Source organism: Oncorhynchus kisutch, linkage group LG5, assembly GCF_002021735.2.
Source record: "Oncorhynchus kisutch isolate 150728-3 linkage group LG5, Okis_V2, whole genome shotgun sequence".
Taxonomy (NCBI): Eukaryota; Metazoa; Chordata; class Actinopteri; order Salmoniformes; family Salmonidae; genus Oncorhynchus; species Oncorhynchus kisutch.
This window is the reverse complement of record NC_034178.2, coordinates 34,566,893-34,594,535: the sequence shown is the minus strand read 5'-3', so window position 1 is coordinate 34,594,535 and position 27,643 is coordinate 34,566,893. Positions and strand designations below refer to the sequence as shown.

Sequence of the window (27,643 nt, the reverse complement as noted above, 5' to 3'; positions counted from 1 at the left end):
TTCGCAAAAAAACGTGAACAGATACAACTTTAATTAAACTTACTCGGTGGAACATCATATTTGTAATTTCAATATCTTTAGTCGGATTTGTCTTAAACCAAATCTTTTACATCATATGCCATTTTTCAATACTGTTATAACCTAATTGGATGACACAGTGAAATTGGAAGGAAAGTAAGCTGGATAGGCAGTCAAACTGAGCTATAAATATTTCAGTATATATTTATATTCTTAGCTTCATATCAGGATGAAATTAATCAGGATAAGACTTGATCTTTGCGTAACACATATTTGTATCTTGATCATGCCCCTTAATTCTATTTCTCACCCCAATGTTTCCCTTATGTTTCATTAAACCTAAATAGTATTACAGAACATGAAAAACATTCATAAAACACATATCTGTCCATGTTAGCTTTTGTGCAATATTTATGAGATGTTATCACTATGCTCTTTGCTGCTCTCCTGGCTGTGTTTTACTTGTCCAACCATGCAGATACCCTTTACTTAGAAGACTCTTTGCTGTGGGGTTTGAGTGTGACTATGTTTAAGTCTAGAAGCAGTAGATCTTCTCTTACACAGACACATATTTATTCCCATTTTGAGATTGTGGTGAAGAATTGAAGTGGCATGTCCTATATTGTCCGATTGAATGATAATGTTTGGTAATATGCCATTGATGCCAAGACATACTGTATAGGAATTCTGATGTCATGGTAAGAGCGCTTGCAGATCCATTTGTATGATTAACAGTTATTTTATTCACTCAGTGTTAGTCTAAAATTGATGTAACAAAGGCTATAACTGAACTTAAACCAAAGACTAACATGTCCTCATTACTGTTCACAGGTATCACATGTAGAGGGAGAAGCCTGGTACTTTAACACTGGATACAGGAACCTTTGGTGGCCAGAATCATGATATCACAGTGCCACACATCACAGTTCTGCTGTCGGTTTGGTCCACTGTTTGGATGCCATGTAACTACATTGCTCAGGTTACTGTGGATGCTGTTTCTGGGTCTAAGTCCATATGCATGGGCTCAGCAGGGCACACAACCACACTCCATCAAGATCAAGGGGGACATCACCCTGGGTGGCCTGTTTCCAGTGCACTCCCGTGGGCCAGCCGGTGTGCCCTGTGGGGAGATCAAGAGGGAGAAGGGGATCCACCGAATGGAGGCCATGCTGTATGCGCTGGATCAGATCAACAGTGACCCTGACCTCCTTCCTAACATCACCCTGGGGGCCATGGTCCTGGACACCTGCTCCAGAGACACCTACGCTCTGGAGCAGTCACTCACCTTCGTCCAGGCCCTCATCCAGAAGGATAACTCAGACGTGCGTTGCTCCAACAACGAGCCACCCATTATTCGCAAACCAGAGAGGGTGGTGGGAGTAATCGGGGCATCAGGCAGCTCTGTGTCCATCATGGTGGCCAACGTGCTGAGACTCTTTGCGGTGAGACTCCTTCCTGTGCTGTGCATTTTTAGCCCTCCCTATACTATAATCCCATGCTGAATTCTCATCCTCACACACATTTTCTTAATCAGAGTTAATATACAGTACCAGTCAAAAGTTTGGACACACATACTTATTCAAGAGTTTTTCTTAATTTGTACTATTTTTTACACTGTAAAATAGTAGTGAAGACATCGAAACTATGTCGTAACCAAAAAAGTTAAACAGAACATTTCAATTAACAGGTGTGCCTTAAAAGTTAAAAGTTCACCATTGTTACTATGGTATTGTGATTCTTCCAGAGGCCTGCCATGAAAGGTATTACGACAGCGTTTCCCTTTGAGAGTTTTCAGAGTGCAATGACAGTGTGTGTCATCCCTTTAATGCAAACAACGCAATTATCACAACATGTAAGTTGTAATATGTTGTTTTTTTTGGGGGGGGGGGGGGCTTGACTTCCACAGTGATTTTACCAATGCACAGCTACTGATTTTTGCATGAGTTAATATTAAAACTATATGAGAGGTTATAGACCTACAGTACCAGTCAAAAGTTTGCACACGCCTACTCATTCAAGGGTTTTTCTTTATTTTTACTATTTTCTACATTGTAGGACAATAGTGAATACATCAACACTATGAAATAACACATAAGGAATCATGTAGTAACCAAAAAAGTGTTAAACAAATGAAAATATATTTTAGATTTTAGTTTCTTCAAAGTAGCCACCCTTTGCCTTGAAGACAGCTTTGCACACTCTTAGCATTCTCTCAACCAGCTATCTGTAATGAATTTCAATTAACAGGTGTCACTTGTTTAAAGTTTATTTGTGGAATTTCTTTCCTTCATGCATTTGAACCAATCAGTTGTGCTGTGACAAGGTAGGGGTAGTATACAGAAGATAGACATATTTGGTAAAAGACCAAGTCCGTATTATGGCAAGAACAGCTCAAATAAGCAAAGAGAAACAACAGTATTTTAATGCAGGCTTTGGCAACTCCAGTTCTCGAGGGCCTGATTGGTGTCCATCCCCCACAGCTGATTAATCAAATTGCATTCTAAACTGATGATCATGATTAGGTGATTATTGAAGTCAGGTGTGTTAGCTGGGTCTGGGGCAAAACTGTGACAGCATTCAGGCCCTTGAGGACTGGAATTGCCCACCCCTGCTTTAAGGCATGAATGTCAGTCAATCTGGAAAATTTCAAGAACTTTGAAAGTTTCTTCAATTGCAGTCACAAAAACCATCAAGCGCAATGATAAAACTGCCACTCATGAGGACCGAACACAGGAAAGGAAGACCCAGAGTTACCTCTGCTGCAGAGTTCATTAGATTTACCAGCCTCAGAAATCGGCAGTTAACTGCACCTCAATGCTGTCATCATGGCAAAGGGTGGCTACTTTGAAGAATCTCAAATATAAAATATGTTTTTAATTGTTTAAACCTTTTTTGGATACTACATGATTTCATATGTGTTATTTCATAGTTGTTATGTCTTTACTATTATTCAACAATGTAGAAAATAGTAAAAAAAATATAAAAAAAACACTTGAATGAGTAGGGGTGTCCAAACTTTTGACTGGTCCTGTAGTTTAGAGAACATTAAGAACATTAAGAAACATTAAGAAAAAACAGTACTTCAGAATTTCAGTACTTCAGCATAACCTTTCCTCATGATTCTATTTAAAGTCATGTTCTCATTGTTCCAAGAATGTTAAGAAATAATGTTATTTTGTGGGAATTTCAGTACTTCAGCATAATGTTCCCTACAGGTTTCTTCATTGTTCTATTTTAAAGTCATGTTCTCAAATTGTTCAGAGAACGTTAAGAAAACTATCCATAAAAAAACACAATAAAACTTGAATTACGTTCAGAGAACGTTCTAAGAATGTTATATAAAAACATATACATTCCTTTATCAGCATCAACAAAACTCTGTCTATCCTCTAATTTGAATAAAATAAAATAAACAGCTTTGCATACTTAAGAAAACATGGCATGGTAGCTCTATTCTGGTGGTGCAGTGGTCTAATTCCACAGATAGAGACCAGAAGGTTATAGGTGTGAATCTCAATGATGCTGTTTCACAATAAAAAAGAAATGTGTTTGCAGGAAACGTATGATTTTGTTCCCCCAGCCAATGTGAAACCAAAAATATATGTTCCCATAACTTCCAAAGAACCAAATGTGCTAAAACAATATTGTGGAAAAAAAACAATATGTGGCTTTCGGACACAAGTGACAAATGACGTAAAAAAAAAACAATATATTTTTATATCTTTCACATGAGTCAGACATGTGGTTTTAGGACATGTGAAGTTCCACATGGATTTTCACATGCAATCAAGTTAATCGTAGGATTTGCTGTGATTAATTAAGATTAATTGAAATTTCAGAATTTGCTCATTGTGCTGTAATTTTAAGATTTAATTTTATATTTAAAGCATTAAACAATACTGATGTTTTTGTCCAAAGTAACGGTTAGCAAAATTAGGTAAATTGATATAGTACATGTTCTTAACCTCAATGTCAATGCCATTGTTGTTTTTAGCTGTATAGATTATGTAAAAGTATATATATACATACAGTCCAATAGCAAACATTTTCACATATTTTCACATACACTGAACAAAAATATAAACGCAACATGTAAAGTGTTGGTCCCGTGTTTCATGATCTGAAATAAAAGAACCCAGACATTTTTCATACACACAAAAAGCTAATTTCTTTAAAATGTTGTACACAAATTTGTTTACATCCCTGTTAGTGAGCATTTCTCGTTTACCAAGATAATCCATCCACCTGGCAGGTATGGCATATCAAGAAGCTGAAGCATGATCATTACACAGGTGCACCTTGAGCTGGGGACAATAAAAGCCACTCTATTATGTGCAATTTTGTCACACAACACAATGCCACAGATGTCTCAAGTTTTGAGGGAGCGTGCAGGAGGGGGCTAAGCACGTACCCTTGTGGGGCCCCAGTGTTGAGGATCAGCGGAGTGGAGGTGATGTTTCCTTCCTTCACCACCTGTCGGTGGCCCGTCAGGAACTCCATGACCCTCTTGCACAGGATGGGGTTCAGACACAGGGCCTCTTAATGATGAGCTTGGAGGGTACTATGGTGTTGAACGCTGAGCTATAGTCAATAAACAGCATTCTTACATAGGTATTCCTCTTGTCCAGGTGGGATAGGGCAGTGTGCAGAGTGATGGTGATTGGATAGTCTGTGGATCTATTGGGGCAGTAAGCAAATTGAAGTGAGTCTAGGGTGGCATGTAAAGTAGAGGTGATATGATCCTTGACTAGTCTCTCAAAGCACTTCATGATGAAAGAGGTGAGTGCTATGGGGCGATAGTCAGTTAGGTTAATTTACCTTTGCCTTCTTGGGCACAGGAACAATGGGTGGCCATATTGAAGCATGTGGGGACAGCAGATTGGGATAGGGAGAGATTGAATATGCCCGTAAACACACTAACCAGCTGGTCTGCTCATGCTCTGAGGACGCGGCTAGGGATACTGTCAGGGCCGGCAGCCTTGCAAGGGTTAATAAATCTTCTTCTGGATTGGTGTCCCTTCCACGGGATGGTTGAGCTAACGTAAGCTAATATGATTAGCATGTGGTTGTAAGTAACAAGAACATTTCCCAGGACATAGACATATCTAATATTGTCAGAAAGCTTAAATTATTGTTAATATAACTGCACTGTCCAATTTACAGTAGCTATTACAGTGAAAGAATACCATGCTATTGTTTGAGGAGAGTGCACAATTTTGAACATGAAAAGTTATTAATAATCAAATTAGGCACATTTGGGCAGTCGTTATTTTTTTTAAATATAAATGCAATGGTTCATTTGATCAGTCTAAAACGTTGCACATACGCTGATGCCATCTAGTGGCCAAAATCTAATTTGCACCTGGGCTGGAATAATACATTATGGCCTTTCTCTTGCATTTCAAAGATGAAATACAAAATAAATACAAAAGAACGTTTTTTATTTTTTTTATTTGATCTTTTACCAGATTGATTGTGTTATATTCTACTACAGTCCATTCACATGTCCATAAACTTCAAAGTGTTTCCTTTCAAATGTTACCAATAATAGAGAGCCCACAGTCCTTGGAGAGCCCACAGTCCTTGGTAGCGGGCCGCGTCGGAGGCACTGTGTTATCCTCAAAGTGTGCGAAGAATGTGTTTAGCCTGTCCGGAAGCAAGACGTTGGTCTCTGCGACGTGACTGGTTTTGCTTTTGTAGTCCGTGATTGTCTGTAGTCCCTACCACATAGGTCTCGTGTCTGAGTCGTTGAATTGCGACTCCATTACCTTGCGTAGTGAATAACTATACTGTTATATTCTGCCATATTACCAGTCACCTTGACATGGTTAAATGTGGTGGTTCGCGCTTTCAGATTCGCATGAATGTTACCATCTATCCACGGTTTCTGGTTAGGGTAGGTTTTAATAGTCACAGTGGGTACTACATACACTTTCTTATGAACTCAGTCACCGTATCTGTGTATGCGTCTAGATGATTTTCGCAAGCTACCTTGGACATATCCCAGTCCACGTGATCAAAACAATCCTGAAGAGTGGATTCCGATTGTTCAGGCCAGTGTTGAATAGTACGAAGCACGGGCACTTCCTGTAAGTTACCGTCTATAAAACGGGAGGAGCAAGATGGAGTCGTGGTCAGATTTTCCAAAGGGAGTGCGGGGGAGGGCCTTGTAAGCATTCTGGATGTTTGTATAGCAATGGTCGAGAGTCTTAGTAGCGCGAGAAAGACAGTCAAAATTTTGATAGAGCTTCGGCAGCCTAGTCCTCAGATTGGCTTTGTTAAAATCCCCTGTTACAATAAATTGAGCCTCAGGATATGTGAGTTCCAATTTGCATAAAGTCCAGTGAAGTTCTTTGAGGGCCATCAAAGTTTCGGCTTGAGGGACGATGTAAATGGCCGTGGCGATGATGGGGGAGAATTCTCTTGGGAGATAATAAGGTCAGCATTTAATTGTGCGATATTCTGGGTCGGGTGGACAAAATGACTTGAGTTCCTGTATGTTCCTAGAATTACACCATGAGTCGTTAATCATGAAACACACCCCATTCACCCTTCTGCTTCCCGGATAAATATTTATTCCTGTCTAAGCGATGTACTAAGAATCTTGCTGGCTTTACCGACTCCGACACAAAGTATGTTACAGGCCCCAATGTCTCTCTGGAAGAAATCCTTGCTCTAAGCTCATCAACTTCATTATCCAAAGACTGAACATTGGTGAGTAATATACTCGGAAGCGGTGGGTGGTATGCCTGTACCAGTAGACCGCCTTGAGTGCCTCTCCACTGCCAGTGATGTTTTGGGTTGGCCTCTGGAATAAGTTAAATTGCTCTGGGGAGAGTGAACAAAGAATCTTCTCCATGGAAGTTGTATTCCTGGACATAATGCTGGTAGTTCTGGTGACCGCCGCTCTAATATCCAATAGTTCTTCCCAACTGTATATAAAGACACAAAACATTTCCTGAGCTAGTAATGTAAAAAATTGTAAAAAATGTATCAAAATAATCCAAAGTTTTCTAAGAGCTAGTCGCTATGCTGCCGGCACTGTCATACTACACCGGCTCCGACGCTCGTCAGATGTTTCAGGGTTTACAAACAATTACAGACTACAAAGGGAAGCACAGAAGCACTGCCCAGTGACAGGAGCCTACCAGACGAGCTAAATTACTTTTATGCTCGCTTCGAGGCAAGTAACGCTGAAACATGCATGAGAGCACCAGCTGTTCTGGACGACTGTCTGATCACTCTCTCCACAGCCGATGTGAGTGAGACCTTTAAACAGGTCAACATTCACAAGGCTGCAGGGCCAGACAAATTACCAGGACGTGTACTATGAGCATGCACTGACCAACTGGAAAGTGTCTTCACTGACATTTTCAACCTTTCCCTGTCTGAGTCGGTAATACCAACATGTTTCAAGCAGATCACCATAGTCGCTGTGTCCAAGAATACTAAAGTAACCTGCCTAAATGACTCCCGACCCGTAGCACTCATATCTGTAGCCATGAAGTGCTATGAAAGGCTGGTCATGGCTCAAATCAACACCATTATCCCAGAAACCCTAAACCCACTCCAATTTGCACACCACCACACTCCACACTGCCCTTTCACACCTGGACAAAAGGAACACCTATGTGAGAATGCTATTCATTGACTACAGCTCAGCATTCAGCACCATAGTGCCCTCAAAGCTCATCACTAAGCTAAAGACCCTGGGACTAACCTCCTCCCTCTGCAACTGGATCCTGGACTTCCTGATGGGCTGCCCCAAGGGTAGGTAAATTCACATCCGCCATGCTGATCCTTAACACTGGGGCCCCTCAGGGGTGCATGCTCAGTTCCCTCCTGTCCTCCCTGTACTTTGAAGAATTTGAAGAATTTGAGATTCTTCAAAGTAGCCACCCTTTGCCTTGATGAAAGCTTTGCACACTCTTGGCATTCTCTCAACCAGCTTCACCTGGAATGCTTTTCCAACAGTCTTGAAGGAGTTCCCACATATGCTTTGCACTCATTGGTTACTTTTCCTTCACTCTGCGGTCTAACTCATCCCAAACCATCTCAATTGGGTTGAGGTCGGGGGATTTTGGAGGCCAGGTCATCTGATGCGCACTCCATCACCAACACAGCCTGGAGGTGTGTTTTGGGTCATTGTCCTGTTGAAAAACATATGATAGTCCAGATGGGATGGCGTATCACTGCAGAATGCTGTGGGATCCATGCTGGTTAAGTGGGCCTTGAATTCTAAATAAATCACTGACAGTGTCACCAGCAAAGCACTCCAGCACCACCACACCTCCCCCTCCATGCTTCATGGCGGGAACCACACATGCGGAGATCATCCATTCATCTACTCTGCGTCTCACAAACACACAGCGGTTGGAATCAAAAATCTCACATTTCCACCAGTCTAATGTCTATTGCTCGTTTTTCTTGGACCAAGCAAATCTCTTCTTCTTAGCAAAATGGCTCCGACAGAGAGGGTCACCTCACTTCAAGTCCTTAGGAAACTATGCAGTATTTTGTTTATTTATTTATTATTTCTTACATTGTTAGCCCAGAAAATCTGAAGTATTATTACATACAGCCGGGAAGAACTATTGAATATCAGAGCGACATCAATTTACCAGCACTACGACCAGCAATATGACTTTCCTGAAGCGGATCTTTTGTTCAAACCACCAAAACAACGTCGCCGCAGGAGAGGTAGACGGAGTGGCCTTCTGGTCAGTCTTCGGAGGTGCGCACACCACCTACCGCTTCCGAGTATCTAACTCCCTAATGTCCAGATTCTTGATAACAAGGTAGACGAAATTAGGGCTAGGGTTGCTTTCCATCCAAAACACTGGATCACTGCTACTCTAACTTCCACAATGCATACAAGGCCCTCCCTTGCCCTCCGTTCGCCAAATCCGACCACGACTCCATTTTGCTTCTCGCCTCCTATAGGCAGAAACTCAAACAGGTTGTACCCGTGACTAGGACCATTCAACGCGGGTCTGACCAATCGGAATCCACACTTCAAGATTGTTTTGATCACGCAGACTGGGACATTTTCCAGATAGCCTCAGAAAATAATATAGGTTTATACGCTGATTCAGTGAGGGAGATTATAAGGAAGTGCATAGGAGATGTTGTTTCCTCTGTGACTATTAAAACCTACCCTAACCAGAAACCGTGGCTAAAACTGAAAGCGTGTCCAACCGCATTAAACCATAGAAAGATGACCGGGAATATGGCCGAATACAAACAGTATAGTTAATCCCTCCACAAGGCAATCAAACAAGCGAAAAGTCAGAATAGGGACAAAGTGGAGTCGCAATTCAACGACTCAGACACGAGACCTATGTGGCAGGGTCTACAGGCAATCACGGACTGCAAAAAGAAAACTGCCACGTCACGGACACCGACATCTTGCTTCCAGCTAAACTAAACACCTTTGCCCGCCTTGAGGATAATACAATGCCACTGACGCGGCCCGCTACCAAGGACTGTGCCCTCCCCCTCTCCTTCTCCATGGCCAACGTGAGTAAGACATTTAAATGTGTTAACCCTCGCAAGGCTGCGGCCCAGATGGCATTCCTAGCCTCGTCCTCAGAGAATGCGCAGACCAGCTCGCTGGTGTGTTTATGGACATATTCAATCTCTCCCTATCCCAGTCTGCTGTCCCCATATGCTTCAAGATGGCCACCATTGTTCATGTACCCAAGAAGGCAAAGGTAACTGGACTCTCATCATGAAGTGCCTTGAGAGACTATTCAAGGATCATATCACCCCCACCTTACCTGTCACCCTAGACCCACTGCAATTTGCATACCACCCCAATAGGTCCACAGACGATGCAATCGCCATCACACTGCACACTACCCTATCCCATCTGGACAAGAGGAATATCTATGTAAGAATGCTGTTCATTGACTACAGCTCAGCATTCAACACTACAGTACCCTCCAAGGTCATCATTAATCTTGAGGCCCTGGGTCCCAACCCCGCCCTGTGCGATTTGGTCCTGGACTTCCTGATGGGCCGCCCCCAAGTGGGGAAGGTAAGAAACAACATCTCCACTTCGCTGATCCAACACTGGGGCCCAACATGGGTGCGTTCTCAGACCCCTCCTGTACTCCCTGTTCACCTGTGACTGCGTGGCCATTCAACTCGATCACCAACAACGATGAGACAGCCTATAGGTAGGATGTGAGGGAACTCGGAATGTGGTGTCAGGAAAACAACCTCTCACTCAACGTCAACAAAAGAAGGAGATGATCGTGGACTTCAGAAACAGCAGAGGGAGCACCCCCTATCCACATCGATGGGACAGCAGTGGAGAAGGTGGAAAGTTTCAAGTTTCTCGTGGAAAGTTTCAAGTTTCTCCACTGCTGTCCCCTTCAACCTCAGGAGGCTGAATAAATTTGGCTTGTCACCAAAAACCCTCACAAACTTCTAGAGATGCACAATTGAGAGCATCCTGTCGGGCTGTATCATCGCCTGGTATGGCAACTGCAACTGCACCGCCCACAACCACAGGGCTCTCCAGAGGGTGGTGCAGTCTGCCCAACGTATCACCGGGGGCAAACTACCTGCCCTCCAAGACACCTACAGCACCCAATGTCACAGGAAGGTCAAAAAGATCATCAAGGACATCAACCACCCGAGCCACTGCCTGTTCACTCCGTTACCAACCAGAAGGCGAGGTCAGTGCAGGTGCAACAAAGCTGGGACCGAGAGACTGAAAAATAGTTTCTATCTCATGACCATCAGACTGTTAACAGCCATCACTAACACAGAAAGGCTGCTGCCTACATACAGACTTGAAATCATTGGCCACTCTAACAAATGGATCACCAGTCACTTTATTAATGTCACTTTAATAATGTTTACATATCGTGCACTACTTATCCCAGATGTTTCTACTGATTTTATACCAGCTGTTGCATCTTGTCTATGCCGGTCGGTCATGGCCCATCCATATATTTACATATTCTTATTCCATCCCTTTACTGAGATTTGTGTGCATTAGGTTGTTGTGGAATTGTTAAATTACTTGTTAGATATTGCTGCATTGTTGGAACTAGAAGCACAAGGATTTCGCTACACTCGCAATAACATCTGCTAACCATGTGTATGTGACCAATACAATTTATTTTATTTTATTTTATGTTTTCCTTTAGTAGTGGGTTCTTTGCAGCAATTCGATCATGAAGGCCTGATTCACACAGTCTCCTCTGAACAGTTGATATTGAGATGTCTGTTAATTTTTTTTATTTATTTAACCTTGATTTAACTAGGCGAGTCAGTTAAGAACTAATTCTTATTTACAATGACGGCCTAGCAAAAGGCAAAAGGCCTCTTGTGGAGTTGTGGGCTGCGATTCAAAATAAAAATTAATTAAATAAAAAATATGACAAACACACTACATGACAAGAGAGACAACACAACACTACATAAAGAGAGACCTAAGACAACAACATGGCATGGCAGCAACACATGACAACACAGCATGGTAGCAACACAACATGACAACAACATGATAGCAACACGACAATGCAGCAGCACAACATGGTAGCAACACAAAACACGCAAAAAACATTATTGGGCACAGACGACAGCACAAAGGGAAAGAAGGTAGAGACAACAAAACATCATGCAAAGCCACAACTGTCAATAAGAGTGTCCACGATTGAGTCTGAATGAAGAGAGTGAGATAAAACTTTCCAGTTTGAGTGTTTGTTGCAGCTTGTTCCAGTCACTAGCTGCAGCGAACTGAAAAGACATGTGACCCAAGGATGTGTGTGCTTTAGGGACCTTTAACAGAATGTGACTGGCAGAACAGGTGTCACCCGATATGGATGAAAATACCCTCAAATTAAAGCTGACAGTCTGAACTTTAACCTCATAGTCATCATATAAGTTCTAATCCAATGTACTGTAGTACAGACCCAAAACAACAAACAAATGTGTCATTGTCCCAGTACTTTGAGGCTCACTGTTCATAAACACAATGTGATCCTGTTAACCCACCCCTTTTGCTCATGTTAGCCCAACTTACAGTATATTAGGTTGCCTTGGACCAGAAAGGACGCATTTACTTCTGCATCAATGTCATATCGCTGACTCTACCTTTAAAAATAACATTAAAATAAACAAATTCCAGAAAGTTATTTCAGTCTTAGCCTCTTCCCTGGGTGAAACAGTGGGAGTTCCCATCAGATCTAAGAACCTGTATTGTACTGTATTACTAGGCAGAGCTCTTCATGCTCTCGTTTAAACCTGGGGTGGCATCGGTAGTCAACACACTTATCCCTCTACAGCTAAATATATACATTCACTTGACAGTTTATTGGCCACACCCATCTAGTAGCGGGTCAGACCTCCAGAACAGCCTGAATTCTTTGGGGCATGGATTCTACAAGGTGTGATATTCAAATGTTGCTCAATTGGTATCAAGGGACCTACGTGTGCCAGGAAAACATTCCCCACACCATTTCACTACCGTCACCAGCCTGTCCCGTTGACACCAGGCAGGATGGGGCCATGGACTAATGCTGCTTATACCAAATCCTGACTCTGTCATCAGCATGACACAACAGGAACCGGGATTCGTTGGACCAGGCAATGTTTTTCCACTCCTCAATTGTCCAGTGTTGGTGATTGCATGCCCACTGGAGCCACTTCTTCTTGATTTTAGCTGATAGGAGTGGAACCCAGTGTGGACTTCTGCTGCAATAGCCCAACCATGACAAGGACCGACAAGTTGTGCTTTCCGAAATGCCGTTCTGCACACCACTGTTGTACTGCATCGTTATTTGCCTGTTTGTGGCCCGCCTGTTAGCTTGCACGATTCTTGCCATTCTACTTCGACCTCTCTCACCCGCAAGCTGTTTTCGCCCAAAGGACTGCTGCTGACTGGATGTTTTTTGTTTGTCGCCACATTCTTGGTAAACCCAAGACACTGTCGTGCTTGAAAAGCCCAGGAGGCCGTCCGTTTCTGAGATACTGGAACCGGCACGCCTGGCACCAATGATCATATCATGCACAAAGTCTCTTAGGTCACTCGTTTTGACCATTCAATCGAACAGTAATGGAATGCATCGATGCCCGTCTGCATCGAGTCACAGGGATGGTGTACTTAATGAACTGGCCAAATTCAATATAATACCACAGAGAACGTAGTTCAGACCTGGCAGAGTACACAATTTATGATGTTGGAACTGGCACTGAGATCAAAATCAATGAAAGAAAATGTATAAATATATTTGTAATTCTTGCCATTTTGACCAACTGTCAACACAGGAATAACAACACAACATAGCTCACACAGATGTTTATGTAAATGATTAATGAGATACACAGAATGAAACAGCATGGGAATGGCGATGTTTTTGGGGCGGTATTAGAAAATACATTCAGCTACAAGTGCCATATAATACTAACCTAGAGACAGCAGTCAGGATTTATTAAATGGCATCAAGAAAGGGTAACACAACATGTAGGCAACATGTAATTAATGAATCATTAGTTTATGATAAAACAGTTTCAATAAATGTACTTTTTTCACAGTTTTTAGTCGACCTTGTGAGGGATTGTTCTGGTGGTTTCCTTTTGATAAACACATTGTCAAACAGACAGCCCCTTATGTTATTGTGTCATTTGAAGCATTTGGGTCTGGCAAGCCTCTTCACAGCAGTGCGTGTGTTTTCCTGTCACTTTGGAGATAGTTCTAGACACAACATGGACCAAAGCTGCAACCACCTCTTTCAGTTCAGCTTGAGTTAGTGGTGTGGCATCCACCAGGCTCACCCATGCAAAATAGTAACAGAAAAAAGCAGTATGTGTCAACACAGTGATAATGAGAGAATCAACATGTTTTACAATATTTTCCAGACTAAACAAAAGTTGTGGGTCTACCTAAAAGTTGGCAACAGTAGTTAGACAAATGTAAAATGATCAACATGTTAACTGGGTGATTCTGCAACTTCGGGCACTTTGGCCCTGCAAGATTTCAGAAATGAAAACTTATTGAAACACCATTTTACCAGTATTATAATTGTCTTTGATTTGTCTAGAAACAATATCTGATAATGGCTGCGATCGTACTATTCAGGAATTTATATATTTTTGTCATTTTCCCCAGACAGCCATGGACAAAAGTCAATTCCATAACGTCATTAAAAATCCATTTTAGTTGAAAATGAAATATCATACAATTTATTTAGAACACATTTCTTATACATTTGAACATGAACTTGTATTGAATATTACTTTAAGTGACGTTTAAGGTTTTCCTAATACTAATAATTCAATAAATTTGCCTTTGAGACAGGTGAAAAGGTTTATTTATCCTGAAAAATAAAATATTTCCACCCAAACTTTTTGTGAGATTATGATATCAACCACCTATCTAAAACAAACCAATCAATGTAAATGATATATACTATACTAATTTACCCAGAAAATATGGGTGTGGTGGAAATGACATCTACAGTATGTTAAAACAAAACATATGAAAACATTATTTTATTGCAAACATTTTGAACAACAACCATTGTTAAACATTGAATTAATATAAGACAAAGTAAGATTCCATCAGTAGCCGATGAGCAGAGCTCAAGGAAGTAGGCCAGTGTTTCTAAGTGATGGGCCCAGATAGCTGAGGGGTCATGCTGCATAGCAGAGCTCAGTGAGCAAAGTGAAACTGTATAGTTTGTGGTATATCCAACACAGGTGTGGAGGGTCACCTGCTTGTGAGAATCACCAATGTGAACTGCCTGGATTTCACTGGTGTATTTACAGAAGTGGTTCTCTGCAAAGTCAATATGCACAATGATCTCCTCTTTATTGATGTTGAATATTGTACACGTGTTTCCCAAAGTTCTCTTTCATTTCTTTGGAGAAGTCCTCCAGTAGAGTCTGTAGTGTGCCGCACACATTTTATTTTAGTGTCAAATGTACCGTGAACTTCTCCATGGTTCCCTCTTTGTTTGCCTTCTCTCTGTCTCTTCAGCTTTGTTTTTCCACCTAAACCAGCATGTCTGCTCACCAGCATCAAAGTCAGATGTTTAAGCTCTTTTGCTTGGCAAAGGGAGCACTCTGTGTACATGCACTCTTTCTTTAGGTCCTCACAGCAGAAAGACTCAATAAGGTTCTCAATGTTGTTGCAGCTGATCACATTGTGATACTGTCGTTTGTCCACCATGAACTGGAGGTTGACATGGATTTTGCAGAGGCATGTGTCCCTATCCTGGACTGTTGGCTTGACAACCCAAATTCTTCTTTTGAAGAATTCATAGTAGGACATTTTAATCTCTGAATATTCCCTATTCCCCTTAAACTTATGATAAAGGTTCTGAATTGTACCATTCAAGAAGCATATATTTTTCTTCTTGTTCCTCGTTAGTGTGTCCTTTTTCCCAGTTGTTGCTCTGTTGCTCCGTTCATAGAATCTAGTGATTTTCTCTCCTGTGGCTGTAATAAATCTGTTTTTTAATGGAGTATTGAAGACTTGTTGGCCTGTTTCCCTTTTCCCTGATTCTTTGTTTGTGGCTTTGACCAGGCCATACTTTCTCAGGATGTAGCCTCTGAGCATTTTTGAAGCCACTTGTTTGTCCTTGGCACTGAACATGTTTTGATACTTTTGCTTTAACTCTGCAATGATGGAATCTTGAAACAATTAAATCCTTCTCAAGTCATTCAGAGTTCCCTTCATTTGCTGTTTTGACTTTGTCTTTGGGGAATACCTTTTTTGTATTTCTCAGCTTTCCGTAAAGCATTATGAAGTTTGACATTTGTCATGCAAAGATCTCTGTATGTTTTTGAGCGACCTCTTCCAACCTTTTTCCTGCCTGCGAGTATTCAACTTTTCATTCCTCTTGCAGACAATGAGGAAGGGGTATCAGGGCATGCATCGGGGTAGGTAAGTTAGGGGCAGTTATGTTGACCTCTGGCTGCAAGTCATCTGGTGACTGAGGTGGTGTGTTGCCTGATAGGTAGGTCTCCATTGCAACTTGTATCTTTAAAGCCTGTCTTCTATTCCATTGGTTGCATTTCTGTATTCTTCGCTTGCTTCTTTGTTCTCGCTTTGTAAATTCAGAGATAGATTTCACTTCTCCCTTCTCCTTTTTCTTCCATTATCTCTCCCTGTCTGTTTGCAGATGTTCCTGGTATCGTATAAGATCCTTTTTTATTTTGTTTCTATGTCTGTGCTGTTTTATGTGGCATCTTCTAATTAATTTAAAACATGATTAAATAAGCCTAAAGTAAAAAAAACATAATGGATCATTTGCACCATGTTCTGTAATTTCCACCACAGTTAAGTTTGTAATGGAAATGACTGTGGTGGAAATTATGCTTAATACAGTTTTTGGAGAAAAATGACAGGCAGTTTAACATGCTTTGGCTAGTATTACAACTAGCATATAGTTTACAATAAATACATCAAATATACAAAATTCTACCACAAATGAAAGAAATTATAGCCTGTTTGGAAATGTCTGACAAAAATAATATTCTCAACACAAGCAAACTTCTGGACATCACATCTGGAACAAATGTCCTCTGCAGCCATGTGCTTCAGTGTCACATTAAGTTTCCATGATAACATTCTCTTGAAAAAAGTGTATCAATGAGTTATTTGTCCTCAGTGGTGGAAATGACACCACTACCAAAGGACAGGTATATTTTGTGTGAAAAAATATATAAAGGGCATACTCAAAATAAATGTTGATATATATTTTATGCCATTGACTCTTTCTATAGTAAATAACATTATATAATGTGTAATTATTAATGTCTTCTCATAGAAAAACATAGTAGAAATCAAATCAAATCAAATTTTATTTGTCACATACACATGGTTAGCAGATGTTAATGCGAGTGTAGCGAAATGCTTGTGCTTCTAGTTCCGACAATGCAGTAATAACGAACAAGTAATCTAACTAACAATTCCAAAAAAACTACTGTCTTATACACAGTGTAAGGGGATAAGGAATATGTACATAAGGATATATGAATGAGTTATGGTACAAAGCAGCATAGGCAAGATACAGTAGATGATATCGAGTACAGTATAACATATGAGATGAGTATGTAAACAAAGTGGCATAGTTAAAGTGGCTAGTGATACATGTATTACATAAGGATGCAGTCGATGATATAGAGTACAGTATATACATATGCATATGAGATGAATAATGTAGGGTAAGTAACATTATATAAGGTAGCATTGTTTAAAGTGGCTAGTGATATATTTACATAATTTCCCATCAATTCCCATTATTAAAGTGGCTAGAGTTGAGTCAGTGTCATTGACAGTGTGTTGGCAGCAGCCACTCAATGTTAGTGGTGGCTGTTTAACAGTCTGATGGCCTTGAGATAGAAGCTGTTTTTCAGTCTCTCGGTCCCAGCTTTGATGCACCTGTACTGACCTCGCCTTCTGGATGACAGCGGGGTGAACAGGCAGTGGCTCGGGTGGTTGATGTCCTTGATGATCTTTATGGCCTTCCTGTAGCATCGGGTGGTGTAGGTGTCCTGGAGGGCAGGGAGTTTGCCCCCGGTGATGCGTTGTGCAGACCTCACTACCCTCTGGATAGCCTTACGGTTGAGGGCGGTGCAGTTGCCATACCAGGCGGTGATACACCCCGCCAGGATGCTCTCGATTGTGCATCTGTAGAAGTTTGTGAGTGCTTTTGGTGACAAGCCGAATTTCTTCAGCCTCCTGAGGTTGAAGAGGCGCTGCTGCGCCTTCTTCACGATGCTGTCTGTGTGAGTGGACCAATTCAGTTTGTCTGTGATGTGTATGCCAAGGAACTTAAAACTTGCTACCCTCTCCACTACTGTTCCATCGATGTGGATAGGGGGGTGTTCCCTCTGCTGTTTCCTGAAGTCCACAATCATCTCCTTAGTTTTGTTGACGTTGAGTGTGAGGTTATTTTCCTGACACCACACTCCGAGGGCCCTCACCTCCTCCCTGTAGGCCGTCTCGTCGTTGTTGGTAATCAAGCCTACCACTGTTGTGTCGTCCGCAAACTTGATGATTGAGTTGGAGGCGTGCGTGGCCACGCAGTCGTGGGTAAACAGGGAGTACAGGAGAGGGCTCAGAACGCACCCTTGTGGGGCCCCAGTGTTGAGGATCAGAGGGGTGGAGATGTTGTTGCCTACCCTCACCACCTGGGGGCGGCCCGTCAGGAAGTCCAGTACCCAGTTGCACAGGGCGGGGTCGAGACCCAGGGTCTCGAGCTTGATGACGAGCTTGGAGGGTACTATGGTGTTGAATGCCGAGCTGTAGTCGATGAACAGCATTCTCACATAGGTATTCCTCTTGTCCAGATGGGTTAGGGCAGTGTGCAGTGTGGTTGAGATTGCATCGTCTGTGGACCTATTTGGGCGGTAAGCAAATTGGAGTGGGTCTAGGGTGTCAGGTAGGGTGGAGGTGATATGGTCCTTGACTAGTCTCTCAAAGCACTTCATGATGACGGATGTGAGTGCTACGGGGCGGTAGTCGTTTAGCTCAGTTACCTTAGCTTTCTTGGGAACAGGAACAATGGTGGCCCTCTTGAAGCATGTGGGAACAGCAGACTGGTATAGGGATTGATTGAATATGTCCGTAAACACACCGGCCAGCTGGTCTGCGCATGCTCTGAGGGCGCGGCTGGGGATGCCGTCTGGGCCTGCAGCCTTGCGAGGGTTAACACGTTTAAATGTCTTACTCACCTCGGCTGCAGTGAAGGAGAGACCGCATGTTTTCGTTGCAGGCCGTGTCAGTGGCACAGTATTGTCCTCAAAGCGGGCAAAAAAGTTATTTAGTTTGCCTGGGAGCAAGACATCCTGGTCCGTGACTGGGCTGGATTTCTTCCTGTAGTCCGTGATTGACTGTAGACCCTGCCACATGCCTCTTGTGTCTGAGCCGTTGAATTGAGATTCTACTTTGTCTCTGTACTGGCGCTTAGCTTGTTTGATAGCCTTGCGGAGGGAATAGCTGCACTGTTTGTATTCGGTCATGTTACCAGACACCTTGCCCTGATTAAAAGCAGTGGTTCGCGCTTTCAGTTTCACACGAATGCTGCCATCAATCCACGGTTTCTGGTTAGGGAATGTTTTAATCGTTGCTATGGGAACGACATCTTCAACGCACGTTCTAATGAACTCGCACACCGAATCAGCATATTCGTCAATGTTGTTATCTGACCAGTCCACGTGATGGAAGCAGTCTTGGAGTGTGGAGTCAGCTTGGTCGGACCAGCGTTGGACAGACCTCAGCGTGGGAGCCTCTTGTTTTAGTTTCTGTCTGTAGGCAGGGATCAACAAAATGGAGTCGTGGTCAGCTTTTCCGAAAGGGGGGCGGGGCAGGGCCTTATATGCGTCGCGGAAGTTAGAGTAACAATGATCCAAGGTCTTTCCACCCCTGGTTGTGCAATCGATATGCTGATAAAATTTAGGGAGTCTTGTTTTCAGATTAGCCTTGTTAAAATCCCCAGCTACAATGAATGCAGCCTCCGGATAAATTGTTTCCAGTTTGCAGAGAGTTAAATAAAGTTCGTTCAGAGCCATCGATGTGTCTGCTTGGGGGGGGATATATACGGCTGTGATTATAATCGAAGAGAATTCTCTTGGCAGATAATGCGGTCTACATTTGATTGTGAGGAATTCTAAATCAGGTGAACAGAAGGATTTGAGTTCCTGTATGTTTCTTTCATCACACCATGTCACGTTGGCCATAAGGCATACGCCCCCACCCCTCTTCTTACCAGAAAGATGTTTGTTTCTGTCAGCGCGATGCGTGGAGAAACCCGTTGGCTGCACCACTTCGGATAGCGTCTCTCCGGTGAGCCACGTTTCCGTGAAGCAAAGAACATTACAGTCTCTGATGTCCCTCTGGAATGCTACCCTTGCTCGGATTTCATCAACCTTGTTGTCAAGAGACTGGACATTGGCAAGAAGAATGCTAGGGAGTGGTGCAAGCTCAAATGTCTGGGTCAGGGACAAGAGCAAAACAGTGAAATGTAGGTATAAAATGTATCTGAGAAGTAGCTAAAATACTTGATAGAAAGGTGTTAAAAAACTTAACATATACAAAACTTAACATATACAGTACCAGTCAAAAGTCTTCTTATTTTTTAAACTATTTTCTACATTGTAGAATAATTGTGAAGACATCACAACCATGAAATAACAGATATTTGGTTAGGTCAGGGTGTGACTCGGGTGGGATAATCTATGTTTTCTATTTCTTTGTTGTTTTTGCCTAGTGTGGTTCCCAATCAGAGACAGCTGTCTATCGTTGTATATAAGTTGTGATTTTCCGTTTGGGTTTTGTGGGGAGTTATTTTCTGTTTAGCTGCTTTGTTGCCTGACAGAACTGTGCGCTTTCGTTTTTCTGCTTTGTTATTTTGTTGTGGTGTTCAGTTTATTAAAAATCATGAACGCCTACAACGCTGCACCTTGGTCTCCTTCTTCAACCCACGAGGGCCGTTACAATATGTAATCATGTAGTAACCAAAAAACTGTTTAATAAGTCATTATACTGTATATTTTAGATTCTTCAAAGTAGCCACCCTTTGCCTTGATGACAGATTTACACACTCTTGGCATTCTGTCAATCAGCTTCATGAGGTAGTCAACTGGAATGCATTTCAATTGACAGGGGTGCTTTGTTAAAAGTTAATTTGTGGGATTTCTTTCTTCCTTAATGGGTTTGAGCCAATCAGTTATGTTGTGACAAGGTAGGGTTGGTATACAGAAGATAGCCCTATTTGGTAAAAGACCATGTCCATATTATGGCAAGAACAGCTCAAATAAGCAAAGAGAAACCACAGTCCATTACTTTAAGACATGAAGGTCAGTCAAAATGGAAAATGTCAAGAACTTTGAAAGTTTCTTCAAGTGCAGTCGCAAAAACCATCAAGCACTATGATGAAGCTGACTCTCATGAGGACCGACACAGGAAAGGAAGACCTTTGCTGCAGAGGATAAGTTCATCAGAAATTGCAAACAAATGCTTCACAGAGTTCAAGTAACAGACACATCTCAACTTCAACTGTTCAGAGGAGACTGCGTGAATCTGGCCTTCGTTGCTGCAAAAAAACTACTAAAGGACACCAATAAAAGAGGAGACTTGCTTGGGCCAAGAAACACAAGCAATGAACTGGTGAAAATCTGTCCTTTGGTCTCCAAATTGGATATTTTTGGTTCCAACCGCCATGTTTTTGTGAAACACAGAGTAGGTGAACAGATGATCTCTGCATGCGTGGTTCCCACCGTGAAGCATGGAGGAGGAGGTTTGATTGTGTGGGGGTGCTTTTGCTGGTGACACTGTTGTGATTTATTTAGAATTCAAGGCACACTTAACCAGCATGGCTACCACAGAATTCTGCAGCGATATGCCATCCCATCTGGTTTGCTCTTAGTGGGACTGTCATTTGTTTTTCAACAGGACAATGACCAAAACACACCTCCAGGCTGTGTAAGGGCTATTTGACCAATAAGGAGAGCGATGGAGTGCTGCATCAGATGACCTGGCCTCCACAATCACCTGACCTCAATCCAATTAATATGGTTAGGGATGAGTTGGACCGCAAAGTGAAGGAAATGCAGCCAACAAGTGCTCAGCATATGTGGGAACTCCTTCAAGCTGGTTGAGAGAATGCCAAGAGTGTGCAAAGCTGTCATCAAAGCAAAGGGTGGCTACTTTGAAGAATCTAAAATATATATTGACTTACTTAACACTTTTTTTGGTTACTACATGATTCCATATGTGTTATTTCATGGTTTTGATGTCTTCACAATTAATCTGCAATGTTGAAAACAGGAAAAATAATGAAAAACCCTTGAATGAGCAGGTGTGTCCAAACTTTTGACTGGTACTGTGTATGAAGAAAAAAATGTTGTGAAATAAAATCCTCAACATTTAGGACATACAGTGGGGCAAAAAGTATTTAGTTAGCCACCAATTGTGCAAGTTCTCCAACTTAAAAAGATGAGAGAGGCCTGTAATTTTCATCATAGGTACACTTCAACTATGACAGACAAAATAAATAAAAAAATCCAGAAAATAACATTGTAGGATTTTTAATGAATTTATTTGCAAATGATGGTGGAAAATAAGTATTTGGTCACCTACAAACAAGCAATATTTCTGGCTCTCACAGACCTTCTTTAAGAGGCTCCTCTGTCCTCCACTCGTTACCTGTATTAATGGCACCTGTTTGAACTTGTTATCAGTATAAAAGACACCGGTCCACAACCTCAAACAGTCACACTCCAAACTCCACTATGGCCAAGACCAAAGAGCTGTCAAAGGACACCAGAAACAAAGTTGTAGACCTGCACCAGGCTGGGAAGACTGAATCTGCAATAGGTAAGCAGCTTGGTTTGAAGAAATCAACTGTGGGAGCAATTATTAGGAAATGGAAGACATACAAGACCACTGATAATCTCTCTCGATCTGGGACTCCACGCAAGATCTCACCCCGTGGGGTCAAAATGATCACAAGAACGGTGAGCAAAAATCCCAGGGACCTAGTGAATGACCTGCAGAGAGCTGGGACCAAAGTAACAAAGCCTACCATCAGTAACACACTATGCCGCCAGGGACTCAAATCCTGCAGTGCCAGACGTGTCCCCCTGCTTAAGCCAGTACATGTCCAGGCCCATCTGAAGTTTGCTAGAGAGTATTTGGATGATCTAGAAGAAGATTGGGAGAATGTCATATGGTTAGATGAAACCAAAATATAACTTTTTGGTAAAACTCAACTTGTCGTGTTTGGAGGACAAAGAATGCTGAGTTGTATCCAAAGAACACCGTACCTACTGTGAAGCATGGGGGTGGAAACATCATGATTTGGGGCTGTTTTTCTGCAAAGGGACCATGACGACTGATCCGTGTAAAGGAAAGAATGAATGAGGCCATGTATCGCGAGATTTTGAGTGAAAACCTCCTTCCATCAGCAAGGGCATTGAAGATGAAACGTGGCTGGGTCTTTCAGCATGACAATGATCCCAAACACACCGCCCGGGCAACGAAGGAGTGGCTTCGTAAGAAGCATTTCAAGGTCCTGGAGTGGCCTAGCCAGTCTCCAGATCTCAACCCCATAGAAAATCTTTGGAGGGAGTTGAAAGTCCGTGTTGCCCAGCAACAGCCCCAAAACATCACTGCTCTAGAGGAGATCTGCATGGAGGAATGGGCCAAAATACCAGCAACAGTATGTGAAAACCTTGTGAAGACTTACAGAAAACGTTTGACCTCTGTCATTGCCAACAAAGGGTATATAACAAAGTATTGAGATAAACTTTTGTTATTGACCAAATACTTATTTTCCACCATAATTTGCAAATAAATTCATAAAAAATCCTACAATGTGATTTTCTGGATTTCTTTTCTCATTTTGTCTGTCATAGTTGAACTGTACCTATGATGGAAATTACAGGCCTCTCTCATCTTTTAAGTGGGAGAACTTGCACAATTGGTGGCTGACTAAATACTTTTTTGCCCCACTGTAGAAGTGTCCATAGTTGCAGAATCACCCAACTAAAGTTGTGCTCACTGTAAAGTTATCTCGTATAAAAAAAAATGCTGAATTGAATGGTAAAATGCCTCGTTGGTGGTTTATCAAATTACAGTGCCTTGCGAAAGTATTCGGCCCCCTTGAACTTTGCGACCTTTTGCCACATTTCAGGCTTCAAACATAAAGATATAAAACTGTATTTTTTTGTGAACAATCAACAAGTGGGACACAATCATGAAGTGGAAGGACATTTATTGGATATTTCAAATTTTTTAACAAATCAGAAACTGAAAAATTGGGCGTGCAAAATTATTCAGCCCCTTTAAGTTAATACTTTGTAGCGCCACCTTTTGCTGCGATTACAGCTGTAAGTCGCTTGGGGTATGTCTCTATCAGTTTTGCACATCGAGAGACTGACATTGTTTCCCATTCCTCCTTGCAAAACAGCTCGAGCTCACTGAGGTTGGATGGAGAGCATTTGTGAACAGCAGTTTTCAGTTCTTTCCACAGATTCTCGATTGGATTCAGGTCTGGACTTTAACTTGGCCATTCTAACACCTGGATATGTTTATTTTTGAACCATTCCATTGTAGATTTTGCTTTATGTTTTGGATCATTGTCTTGTTGGAAGACAAATCTCCGTCCCAGTCTCAGGTCTTTTGCAGACTCCATCAGGTTTTCTTCCAGAATGGTCCTGTATTTGGCTCCATCCATCTTCCCATCAATTTTAACCATCTTCCCTGTCCCTGCTGAAGAAAAGCAGGCCCAAACCATGATGCTGCCACCACCATGTTTGACAGTGGGGATGGTGTGTTTAGGGTGATGAGCTGTGTTGCTTTTACGCAAAACATAACGTTTTGCATTGTTGCCAAAAAGTTCAATTTTGGTTTCATCTGACCAGAGCACCTTCTTCCACATGTTTGGTGTGTCTCCCAGGTGGCTTGTGGCAAACTTTAAAACGACACTTTTTATGGATATCTTTAAGAAATGGCTTTCTTCTTGCCACTCTTCCATAAAGGCCAGATTTGTGCAATATACGACTGATTGTTGTCCTATGGACAGAGTCTCCCACCTCAGCTGTAGATCTCTGCAGTTCATCCAGAGTGATCATGGGCCTCTTGGCTGCATCTCTGATCAGTCTTCTCCTTGTATGAGCTGAAAGTTTAGAGGGACGGCCAGGTCTTGGTAGATTTGCAGTGGTCTGATACTCCTTCCATTTCAATATTATCGCTTGCACAGTGCTCCTTGGGATGTTTAAAGCTTGGGAAATCTTTTTGTATCCAAATCCGGCTTTAAACTTCTTCACAACAGTATCTCGGACCTGCCTGGTGTGTTCCTTGTTCTTCATGATGCTCTCTGCGCTTTTAACGGACCTCTGAGACTATCACAGTGCAGGTGCATTTATACGGAGACTTGATTACACACAGGTGGATTGTATTTATCATCATTAGTCATTTAGGTCAACATTGGATCATTCAGAGATCCTTACTGAACTTCTGGAGAGAGTTTGCTGCACTGAAAGTAAAGGGGCTGAATAATTTTACACGCCCAATTTTTCAGTTTTTGATTTGTTAAAAAAGTTTGAAATATCCAATAAATGTCGTTCCACTTCATGATTGTGTCCCACTTGTTGTTCATTCTTCACAAAAAATACAGTTTTATATCTTTATGTTTGAAGCCTGAAATGTGGCAAAAGGTCGCAAATTTCAAGGGGGCCGAATACTTTCGCAAGGCACTGTATGTTTTGACATTGAACATTTATGAATTGAAGACATTAGAACAAATAACACATTATCACATAGCAAAGAGCCAACTGGCTACATGGACAGACTGGAATCCAAATAACTAGGCTAGATGAGGAGGGTCTATCAGGGGTGCACGGCATGTGGGTCGCAATGTGTAGTGACGATCAACTACACACCGTGCCCACCAAGTAGTGCCAATCAAGAGTTGGGTTCAGTAGGGTCTGGCTCAAGCACATATGTGTACTAGCGAGTGTTGTACTAGCTACATATCAAGTGTTTTATTGTGCTAGCTAGACAAACCCAAATAGCTAGTGTTGCATTGTGCTAGCTGTCTAATGTGTACTAGCTAGCTAGCCAAACCCAACTAGCTAGTGCTGTATTGTGCTAGCTAGATAGCTAGTGTGTATTAGCTAACTAGCTAACCAAACCAGTATGATTGTTAGCTAGCATGCTAGCTAGCCCAACTGCTACAACCAAAACAAATGTTTGAAACAATAACAATTGTTTCAATTGTTGAACTGCATCCAGTTCAACATCCATTCGAGGGTTCCTCCTAGCGGGTCCGTCCAGTTGCTTGCTATACTGTCCATCTCGGTGCTCTATACAGTCTGTCTCCGTCCAACTCAGAGTTATAGCTGACTCTATTATTTTACATTACCCTAAACATGATGGAATTCATTGCTGAATTAACTCAGAAACCACACTTGTGTGGAAACACCTGTGGTTTCGATATACTTTCTATCCCTCATTTAGGGTGATTCCTTTATTAAAGTGATTCCTTTATTTTGGCATTTCCCAGTAGGCACTTTTTTTTTTGAGTATGCACAGTTACTCAGTTAAGATCTGACCCTTTTTTTCAAGTTTGTCTAAAATTATATACCCAAATCTAACTGCCTGTAGCTCAGGACCTGAAGCAAAGATATGCATATTCATGATACCATTTGAAAGGAAACACTTTGAAGTGTGTGGAAATGCTTGTGGAAATTAATGTAGGAGAATATAACACATTCGATCTGGTAAAAGATAATACAAAGAAATAAACATGCTTTTTTTGCACTATCATCTTTGAAATGCAAGAGAAAGGCCCAGGCGCAATTTTGAATTTGGCCACTAGATGGCAGCAGTTTAGACTGATCCAATGAACCATTGCATATCTGTTCAAAATGTTGCATCAAGTCTGCCCAACTGTGCCTAATTGGTTTATTATATACATTTTCAAGTTCATAATTATGCACTCTCCTCAAATAATAGCATGGTATTCTTTCACTGTAATAGCTACTGTAAATTGGACAGTGCAGTCAGATTAAAAAGAATTTAAGCTTTCTGCCCATATCAGATATTTGAATGATTGTTCTCTTTAATCACATTACATAATATTTTAACATGACATCTGAACTAAATGTTCTTTGTGGTATTTTATTGAATTTCAGCACAGACATTTGAATTGTGACTACACACACATTGAGATTGAATTGTTAGAGCTTCTATAGGATTCTATAAATGGAGAGTGCTAGCGCATTTACGAAACAATACTTAGCCTACTGATGCTTTGCCATCAGTAATTTCAGTATATTCTGAATGAAAATGGTTTGCACAGAAGAGGAATGTGCCGTAACACCTTGAAATAACATGTCAGCTACTCTAGGTCAGTTAAGTTATGAGTGTTTTATGCCAATGATAAGAATTACAACAACATTTGAATGGAAATCTAGATAATTATGCTCTAAATGTTCCTGTCAGAAAAAGGTTAGGTTTGTCTATGGGGTTGAGGTCAGAGATCCTTGGATATGTCATGGAACTCAACACGCATGGCACTGAAATGTACATGGCAGGGCCAAAGAACCAGTTAGGGGTGCAACATAGCATAACAGTCTACAGATGTATTTTTTTTATGGACTGTCTGACAGCCATAATTACTTGATTTTGAAGATAAATTATGCCATCCTTGTATATTGGATTAAAGGAGGCTTCATTTTGCTTTAGGAATTAGTGACGGAATGTACATATTTGAAAATGATGTTATCATTGATCACATCAATGTTTGGTGTATCGAATTTCACCCTCCCAGACAGAAGATTATAAACTAGTAGGAGCCATACCTATCACAGTAATAGATTAATGTTCTAGAGAGAAAGAGTTAAAGTAAAGCAGCAAATGTAAGTTGCACGTGACCATCAGAATTAAATATATTGTATAGCTTACAGCTGAGATATGGTAACCTTGTCTCTTGATCTCTGTCTCTGTCCCTCTGTGTTCAATGTAATTAGACTAAAACCCATATAATCCTTCCAGATAATCTGTGAAATGGTTCTCTCCCTCTTCTCTTCTTCTCCCTTCACAACCCTTTGTTTGTCTACCTTTCTCTACTCCCTCTAAATAACCTCTCATCAA

At 41.6% G+C, this 27,643-nt stretch overlaps 1 protein-coding gene across 1 annotated transcript in view; it reads left to right on the top strand.

Moving 5' to 3' along the window:
* Window positions 1-27,643, top strand: part of LOC109890943 (metabotropic glutamate receptor 6-like) — a 38,850-nt gene that overhangs the window by 1,078 nt on the left and 10,129 nt on the right. Inside the window, exon 2 of the mRNA XM_020483112.2 lies at window positions 850-1,460. Coding sequence (XP_020338701.2) covers window positions 918-1,460 — 543 coding nt within the window. The 5' untranslated portion in view covers window positions 850-917. The remainder of the gene's footprint in view (window positions 1-849; window positions 1,461-27,643) is intronic.